Genomic DNA, 10,104 nt, shown 5'->3' on the forward strand with positions numbered 1-10,104 from the left:
TAAAACACATATGCTGACGTTGCTTAAAATAAATAAATTGTTTTATTAATCACTAAATCTTAATTCTAATTGTTTAGATTTATTTTATTACACCATCTTTACGAATTTTCTTATCAAAAATTGTGCAATTTGACAAATATTTGACATAACATCTAACGCCAAGTTCAATATTAAAGGTTGATTCATATGTTATTATTTACCATAATTACGTCTGTGCATATTTTAACCTTGACACAATTAACGGATGACTCATACTATTATGCCGAGGTTACATGAATCGAATCGAAATTCGTCATTACCGAAAAGAGTGAGAAAATATTAGCGTTTCCCACCATTAATACGACCAATACAACGGAGCAAAATGTTGATCGCTTAGTCTGAATGAGTGCTAGATGTCATTTTATACTGTCAAATACTCAAATGAACGATACGTCAATTTAACGTAATACGTTACATAATGTATTTAAGATGTTCATGAGAGCTTACAAACTTCAAAGCTCGCTTAAAACGTGTAAGTTTCTACTCGTACAGCTACTAACCGTAATTTATCATTCTTTGGTTTCTTTAAACGTGCACGTTCCAAAACCGAACGAGCTTTTGTAAGCATTTCACGACGTTCTTCTAATCGGGACAGCAAACACCATAAAGGAACTGAACTGGGACATTTTTTAATTCCAACCGAATATGTATCCCATGCTTGTGCAATTTCCCCTTTTTGCTCCTCAATTTGTCCTTTCATCATCCATAATTTCGCAAAATCTGGAAATACTTTCGATGCTTCGTCCAATAAATTCAATGCAGCATTTAAATCGTTTAGTGCCCATTCTAATTTCGATGATTTCATCATAACGCGAGGTGTTGGACCTGAAGCACGAGCTTTGGTGAGTAAACGTCATGCTCGTTCGTATTCAGAATTTAATTAAAACTTTTTTACAATTTGACGCTGAGCATAACTCAAAGCCTGCGTCAAGCGCCATCATGAAGTTACATCTTAATTCATAAGAAACCATGCGTCAAAAAAGCGAGCGAACATCTTTGAAGATAAATTCGTGAGTAACGTTTCAGTACTCGGTACTAAATGCCGTACCCGTTACTCAGTATTCGGTACATACGATTTGTTACAGCTCTAGACTGGAGTTATCTGAAAATAAAAGTTACTAAACAAAAAAGTATGACAAATAAATTCCCCTAAACTTAATAAAATAAAATGTTTGATAATTTTTAAAAACAAATAAAATTTTGAAAATTCATAAAAGAAAATGACAACTCCACCACAAGTGTTGATCAATAAAAATAAAAAACATTTCTTAGGCGTTCCAGCACCACTTGGATATGTAGCCGGTGTTGGTCGAGGGTAAGAATATATTTTCATAAAAAATAAAATTTTTAGGTTATATTTATTAACGTACGTTTAAATAAATTTTTCAGGGCTACAGGTTTTACGACACGATCTGATATCGGTCCAGCTAGAGATGCAAATGATGTTTCGTAAGTATAAACTCGTAGATAATCTTTTACAGGATGTTCAAGTGTTATGTTTTTTCTCTAGTGATGATCGACATGCTCCACCGGCAGCCAAACGTACAAAGAAGAAAGAGGAAGAAGAGGAGGACGAAGAAGATTTAAACGATTCAAATTATGATGAATTTAGTGGATATGGTGGTTCGTTATTCTCAAAAGATCCATACGATAAAGACGATGCTGAAGCGGATGCTATATACGAAGCAATCGATAAACGTATGGATGAAAAACGTAAAGAGTATCGTGAAAAACGTTTACGTGAAGAATTAGAACGGTATCGTCAAGAACGTCCAAAAATTCAACAACAATTCTCCGATTTAAAACGTGAATTAATTTCGGTAACGGAAGATGAATGGCGTAATGTTCCTGAAGTAGGCGATGCACGAAATCGTAAACAACGTAATCCAAGATCCGAACGTTTTACCCCACTTCCCGATAGTGTACTTGCACGGAATTTAGGTGGAGAATCAAGTAGTACAATTGATCCTTCGTCGGGTTTAGCTAGTATGACACCTGGAATTGCTACACCAGGAATGTTAACACCCACCGGGGATATGGATTTACGAAAAATTGGTCAAGCCCGAAACAACTTAATGAATGTAAAATTATCACAAGTATCGGATTCTGTGGTTGGACAAACTGTTGTAGATCCTAAAGGATATTTAACCGATTTACAATCAATGATTCCTACTTATGGAGGGGATATTAATGATATTAAAAAAGCACGACTTTTATTGAAATCAGTTCGTGAGACAAATCCTAATCATCCACCAGCTTGGATAGCCAGTGCACGTCTTGAAGAAGTTACAGGGAAAGTTCAAGCGGCACGTAATTTAATTATGAAAGGTTGCGAAGAAAATCCACTTAGCGAAGATTTATGGTTAGAAGCAGCTCGATTACAACCACCAGATACTGCAAAAGCTGTGATTGCTCAAGCTGCAAGGCATGTACCGACATCTGTACGAATATGGATTCGAGCTGCTGAACTCGAAGATGAAATTAAAGCTAAACGTCGAGTATTTCGTAAAGCTTTGGAACATATCCCAAATTCCGTACGTTTATGGAAAGCTGCTGTTGAATTAGAAAATCCAGAAGATGCGAGAATTTTACTTTCACGTGCTGTTGAATGTTGCTCCACGTCCGTTGAGCTTTGGTTAGCTTTAGCACGTTTAGAAACTTATGATAATGCACGTAAAGTTTTGAATAAAGCACGAGAAAATATACCAACCGATCGACAAATTTGGACGACGGCCGCAAAATTAGAGGAAGCAAACGGAAATATTCATATGGTGGACAAAATTATTGATCGTGCAATTACATCGTTAAGTGCAAATGGTGTTGAAATTAATCGGGATCATTGGTTTAAAGAAGCTATCGAAGCGGAAAAAGGAGGTCATGTTCGCTGTTGTCAAGCTATTGTTCAAGCTGTTATCGGCTATGGTGTGGAACCTGAAGATCAGAAACATACTTGGATGGAGGATGCTGAAAATGTAAGTTTATCAGTTTTTCCCAATTCTGAATCATTCGAAAATTATATTAATAGTCGTATCGTCAGTTTTCGAATAGAAAGCCGCCTGTTCTGTTACGTTAATAAAAAAAAATTAATATTTTCGTTTATTTTTAGTGTGCAAATCAAGGAGCTGTCGAATGCGCACGTGCTGTCTACGCTCACGCGCTTGCAACATTCCCTTCAAAGAAATCCATATGGTTAAGAGCTGCATATTTCGAAAAGAATCATGGAACTCGAGAGAGTTTAGAAACATTATTACAACGTGCTGTAGCTCATTGTCCAAAATCTGAAGTTCTATGGTTGATGGGTGCCAAGAGTAAATGGTTAGCTGGTGATGTTCCAGCCGCTCGTGGTATTCTATCATTAGCGTTTCAAGCAAATCCAAATTCTGAGGAGATTTGGTTGGCTGCCGTAAAATTAGAATCCGAAAATTCTGAATACGAACGAGCACGACGTTTACTCGCCAAAGCTCGTGCTTCAGCTCCAACACCTCGCGTTATGATGAAATCATCGAAATTAGAATGGGCACTAAACGATTTAAATGCTGCACTGAATTTATTAGACGAAGCATCGAAAGTATTTCCAGATTTTGCGAAATTATGGATGATGAAAGGACAAATTGAGGAGCAAAAAGGGGAAATTGCACAAGCATGGGATACATATTCGGCCGGAATTAAAAAATGTCCCAGTTCAGTTCCTTTATGGTGTTTGCTGTCGCGATTAGAAGAACGTCGTGGAATGCTTACAAAAGCTCGTTCGGTTTTGGAACGTGCACGTTTAAAGAATCCAAAGAATGATAAATTATGGTTAGAAGCTGTACGAGTAGAATTACGTGCAGGTCTCAAAGATATTGCACTAACAATGATGGCAAAAGCGTTGCAAGAATGTCCAAATTCTGGTATATTATGGGCAGAAGCAATCTTTTTAGAATCACGTCCACAGCGTAAAACTAAATCAGTGGATGCACTTAAAAAGTGTGAACATGATGCAAATGTTTTGCTCGCTGTCTCGAAATTATTTTGGAGTGAACATAAAGTACAAAAATGTCGTGATTGGTTTAATCGTACCGTGAAAATAGAACCGGATTTAGGCGATGCATGGGCGAATTTTTATCGTTTTGAACAGATTCATGGTACACCCGAACAACAGGAGGAAGTTAAACAGCGTTGTATTACCGCTGAACCACATCATGGTGAGTTATGGTGTCAAGTTTCCAAGAATATTAAAAATTGGTGTTTAAATATCGAACAAATTTTGAATTTAGTTGCAAAAGAAGTTGTTGTACCCATTTAAAGTTAATAAATTTTTTTTTTTGAAGTGTTTTCGTTTCTTTTTTTGGACCCGTCAAAAATCGCCAAAATCATCCTTACCAAATTAATGAATGGCCCTTAATCGAATGAATTGTGACTTTATTCCGAAAAAATATTTCGATAATTTAAAAGGCTTAGAAAAAGCTTAGAAAATGAATTTTTCTATTTTAAACTTACGCAGAATGTTGTTTTCTCAATAATTTGAAAACAAAAATTTTGAGTATTTGATTTTTATTCATATGTTATCAAAAATTAATTTAAAAAATAATAATAATAATATTAATTTAAAAAAAAAAACTTTTAACAAAAAGAAAACCGACTTCAAAAGAAAAACTCTTCCAAAACAAATTAATACGCACTTACTGGAGTAAATCTAAGCAAAAAAAGGCTGTTATATGGATTAAAAGTTCGAGCAACGAAACTTTGGGGTTTTTCTTTTCACATCAAAATAAGTATTTTTTGAAATTTTTTACTTTCCCGGAGTGGTGCAACATGTTTAAAAAACAAAATGGCGTCAAAAATGAAATTTTTTTCAGAAATTTTATCATTTTTATTTTATATTCGCAAAAGGAGGCATCGGTGCAAATCCAAATTTGGTAGGTTTGTAGTCCATGTTAAGAACTACTCCTCATAATTTTTTGGTGGGGTTTCGTCCCTTCCCCTCCCAGTTATATATGTATGTATACATACATATGGTAAAACAGTTCATTTGACTATAACTTGAAAAATATTCGATTGATTTTAATGAAACTAATATCAATAGTAGGTTTTATTACTTACAACTTTCGGTTAAAATTTTAGCGAAATCCGTTAAATAGTTCGGCCAAAATTTCCAATTTAGGAAATTGTTTAAAATGGCTGCCATTTTATGCCATTTTGTCCTACGAGGTTAAATTTTTTTTTAAATTGTAGCATTTTTTATTATCTTTCGATTTTATAATAAGTGGCTTACCCGTAAAATGACTCCTTGATCCATATTTTTGCGAAAAACGGAAAATTTAGCACTTTCTGGAAATAATTGTTTCGGGGGTGTATGGACTGGCTTTGGGGGGTGTTTTTTGCTTTGGCATGAGAAAACTATTTTTAAAAGAGGTCTAAATGGTTTAAAGCAAAATTTTTAAGTTTTAACCCCCGCGCTGTAAGGGGGAAGGGGTGTATGAAATAAATGTGTCTTAAAAGATTTTAAAAAGAGGTCAAAATAGTTTAAAATGCTAAAGTAACCCAAAATTTTAGATGCTTTTATTAATATAGCACTTTTTACAACATCCACCCCTTCCCCTCCCGCTTTCATATTTTTTGCAAATTCAAAATTTTTATGACGTATAAAGAGGTTTTGGGGGTCGCTGATCTCGAACTTTTGGCCCAAATAAGTACACCCCCTAAAAATATTACAATTGTTTTTGATAATCTATTGCAAAATTCGAGATCAGCGACCCCAAAAACCCCTTTATACGTCATAAAAATTTTGAATTTGCAAAAAATATGAAAGCGGGAGGGGAAGGGGAGGATGTTGTAAAAAGTGCTATATTAATAAAAGCATCTAAAATTTTGGGTTACTTTAGCATTTTAAACTATTTTGACCTCTTTTTAAAATCTTTTAAGACACATTTATTTCATACACCCCTTCCCCCTTACAGCGCGGGGGTTAAAACTTAAAAATTTTGCTTTAAACCATTTAGACCTCTTTTAAAAATAGTTTTCTCATGCCAAAGCAAAAAACACCCCCCAAAGCCAGTCCATACACCCCCGAAACAATTATTTCCAGAAAGTGCTAAATTTTCCGTTTTTCGCAAAAATATGGATCAAGGAGTCATTTTACGGGTAAGCCACTTATTATAAAATCGAAAGATAATAAAAAATGCTACAATTTAAAAAAAAATTTAACCTCGTAGGACAAAATGGCATAAAATGGCAGCCATTTTAAACAATTTCCTAAATTGGAAATTTTGGCCGAACTATTTAACGGATTTCGCTAAAATTTTAACCGAAAGTTGTAAGTAATAAAACCTACTATTGATATTAGTTTCATTAAAATCAATCGAATATTTTTCAAGTTATAGTCAAATGAACTGTTTTACCATATGTATGTATACATACATATATAACTGGGAGGGGAAGGGACGAAACCCCACCAAAAAATTATGAGGAGTAGTTCTTAACATGGACTACAAACCTACCAAATTTGGATTTGCACCGATGCCTCCTTTTGCGAATATAAAATAAAAATGATAAAATTTCTGAAAAAAATTTCATTTTTGACGCCATTTTGTTTTTTAAACATGTTGCACCACTCCGGGAAAGTAAAAAATTTCAAAAAATACTTATTTTGATGTGAAAAGAAAAACCCCAAAGTTTCGTTGCTCGAACTTTTAATCCATACACAAGGCGTAATTTCACTCTACTAACTAAAAAGTAAAAAAATAACGATAATATAATGTAGTTAAAATTATTGTTACTTTTGAGTCGGTGTCAGTCAAGCTAATGTAGCAAACTGTTCTGTCAGAGTTGTTTCCTTGGTTGACACCGACTTCAAAAGTAAGTTGATATTGAGTTATTCGTTCTCTTGTCGTGCATACTTAATGCAAATTTTTATGGTTTTCTCATGGATGCCGTTGTCAGAACTAAACCAAAATGAAATGGGACCACACAAGAAGCAGAGAATGGGACCAGCTTTCAAACAGATAAAGAATCATCAAAATCGATTCACTTAGTCAAAAGTTCTGAGGTAACATATTTTCCTTTTGGAAAGCGTCGTAAGCTAAAGTTTTTTTTTGCATAAACAGAATCTGTGATCAATTTTCTTCATAATGAAAACTTTTTTCAAGCTCAATCGCCGATTAATTTTTGTACAATTAACATTATTGTACTGTATTATTAAAAATCACAATTTTAAAATGAAATAATTCACAATTTTGCCCAGCAAGAGGCTCCAAAACTGTGTTTATTGTAATAAAGGAATTTTGAACATTCACCGTACTTGCAACAGCCGGACTACTTTAATATCCAAATATATTTTCGTCCTCCACATTTTGTACACCATCTTCAATTTTAACAATGTTTTTCGATAAACTATCTATTAACGCACGATTTTCATTTTCAAGTTGTGCTATTTTACGATCCCGTGAATTAATTTCTTCTTTATAGTATTCGACATCTTTAAAGTGTTTTTCTTTTAGCTCTGTTAATTCTGTAAGACTTGCTTCTAAACGACTTTGTAAATGTTCAACAGCCATTTGATATTGAGCTATACGAAATTCAGCTAAATGTAATTTTGTCTCTTCACTTTGTGAATCATATTTTTCATTATGTATTTCTTGAGTGCTGGCATTGATGTCTGTGTCCGATAAAACGGTCCATCCATCTATTGAAGAGCTGCTACTAGGTGCTCCAGTATCAGTTTGTTTTTTTGATATTCTAATTCGTTTCCTATTTGGTTCTGGCGAACTTGTCGTGGAATCATCAAGTTTATCAATATCTATTGTCGCTTGATCAAAATCCGTTCGAATTTTGTGTGCAGATTTTCTGGCCATGTGTTTTACAGGAGAGGACGTTATTTCTTCATCTGTAACACAAAATAAAAAACGATTTTAATCAAGAAAATATACTTTTGCGATGATTCGTAGCCATTGACATACAGGGTAAGACTATAATGCTGCTATGCTGCTTTTATGAAATCTAACGCAAGCGTTGTGTATAATGCGTCATCGTGTAGCTGAATGGAGTCGTGCGACTGTACAGTGTACCTGAGCAACGATTAGCCTAAAAAATTCCCTGAACTTTTTGCCATATTGCAGTAAATGCTGATTGGTAAGTTTTTCAAAGAAACCTTCATCTATCCTAGTTTTAAATAAGGTATAAACTTCAGCATTACCATCAAGCATTAATTGTTCCAAAAGCATTTCTTCTTGAATTTCTTCCAGCATTAATAGACGTAATAGAATATTGCGATCACTCATTTTACTTCACTTTAATTTTTAACAGTCAAGTATGACAGCACTGCGTGTCAGACCCTTGCGTCAGCCGCAGCATAGGAAACAGTCAAGTATGCGTCAGACGCACAGCAAGAGCAGCGTGCAACTCCCAGTTATCAATAATATATAATACATAATGCTAAAAAACATGTCATAGTTGTGTCAGCCTAATTCATCCTATCGCGAGATGTCTATGTGTCATTTTAAATGAGGCTCTACATTTGAAATTTTAGTTCGAATCTTTGAATTGATTGAGTAGATTTTCTTTACCAGGAAAAATTGTTGGTATATACGACGGATGTAATGGATTTTCTGACTTTCCACCGTTAACAAAATGGGTACTACAAATCCTCGTATATTTATTTGGTACCCAGTCTTTTGGATTTTCTCTGAAATAAAAAAACAAAAATTTTAAGGTTAAGTCATAATTATAAGATAAATGCCACGAATATTTGACATTTCATCGACTAAATGATCAATTTTTACATACGGCGTATTTAATTAAATGTTATAATTTAACTGAATGGTGCAGTTAATTTTTCAAAATTTTAATTAATATTGTACTTACACGTAATTTTTCACTGCATTCATCCACTGTTTACGTTTTACTATTTTCCATGGGGCTCCTAACACGCTCTCTGGAAATTTATAAAATTTCACTCCCACACCGAATCCACGTTTTTGACGTGATGTATTATTACATCCAAGAATGCAACAATTTTTTCTCGAAGCTGGCATTTTTAAAAAAAATTAAATATATTTTATTTTTAATTATTAAAAAGTGAAGCACAACTTATAAACATGATCCCAACTATTTTGGATACTTGCCACTAGTTGGCGTAAAAGTCTAGACGCACGATCCCTTTTAATGAGACAACTTAGCGATCCCAGCGCCTCACTTATTTTGGGGACAATATTTTCTATTGCGATCGTTCTCCTTCTTTATAACCTCCATGCTCCCTATAGACAAAACCTTAATCCCAAAGATTTATTCTTTTTAAATATTTCATTTGACAAAAATTTGAAACCTGAGTATAATAACTCGTAATAAAACTTTTTTTTCACCAAAATACTGTTATGAAAAATTATGTTTATTATAAAATACTTACATGCATGCGTCTGAATCGGCGAATTTCTTGATGTTGCAAGTGAACAACTTGAAAAATCTTCACTTGTTTTGGAAGTACCAGGTAATGCTTCAAAATTTGCACCAACAATGTTATCGGGAAAAGCAAAGTTAAGTAATCTATTTTTTAAGGTACTAGTAAACTGGTTCTCCGAAAAATGGAGATCGCAAACTCTACTAGAATATCTTACTTTAAAGTCTATAAGTTCGGGAAATGCTTTTTTCAAGCAAGATATCCACTTTTGTTCTGTACCAACATCAGTGGGAAATTTAAAAAGCCGGTTTGCATTTTTTTGTGACATTCTATAAACTGATTGACATCGCGGAACACAACATCGAAGTAAAATTCTTCCCATTTCGAAAGAAAAATTATTATTATTGAGCGTAAAACACTTGTTAACAAAAAAACTTTGGTTTAAGGTTAAGGACACAACACGTTTATTCGGCGATTTGTTTATGTGTTTAACTAACCAAATAAGCACCAAATGATGTGAATGTGACCCGATGGAAATCAAATAGAAGCGTAGAATGGTCGATTTAAAATAGTTCATGTAAGCCTTCACGAAATACGCTAGTGTCGCTATATGATATCATTGACATGTGTAACTGTAATGTCAATGTATATGATCTTAGACTATTAAGTTACATAGACTGAGCGTCAAACGA

General features: G+C 33.9%; 2 protein-coding genes across 2 annotated transcripts; one reads left to right on the forward strand and one right to left on the reverse strand.

Moving 5' to 3' along the window:
* The first annotated feature begins 1,196 nt into the window (after nt 1–1,196).
* Nucleotides 1,197–4,348, forward strand: LOC123301561 (pre-mRNA-processing factor 6). Its single transcript, XM_044884363.1, has 4 exons — nt 1,197–1,354; nt 1,429–1,488; nt 1,550–3,011; nt 3,146–4,348. The coding sequence occupies exons 1-4, from the start codon at nt 1,260–1,262 to the stop codon at nt 4,322–4,324; spliced, it is 2,796 nt and encodes a 931-aa protein (XP_044740298.1). The 5' UTR covers nt 1,197–1,259; the 3' UTR covers nt 4,325–4,348.
* A 2,913-nt stretch (nt 4,349–7,261) lies between these two features.
* On the reverse strand, nt 7,262–9,050 carry LOC123300342 (peroxynitrite isomerase THAP4-like). Its single transcript, XM_044882905.1, has 3 exons — nt 8,881–9,050; nt 8,583–8,701; nt 7,262–7,903 (listed from the first exon to the last, which is right to left on the reverse strand). Exons 1-3 carry the CDS (start codon nt 9,048–9,050, stop codon nt 7,338–7,340), a joined length of 855 nt encoding a protein of 284 aa, XP_044738840.1. The 3' UTR covers nt 7,262–7,337.
* Nucleotides 9,051–10,104: the final 1,054 nt, after the last annotated feature.

This window comes from Chrysoperla carnea, chromosome 5 (assembly GCF_905475395.1).
Source record: "Chrysoperla carnea chromosome 5, inChrCarn1.1, whole genome shotgun sequence".
NCBI lineage: Eukaryota > Metazoa > Arthropoda > Insecta > Neuroptera > Chrysopidae > Chrysoperla > Chrysoperla carnea.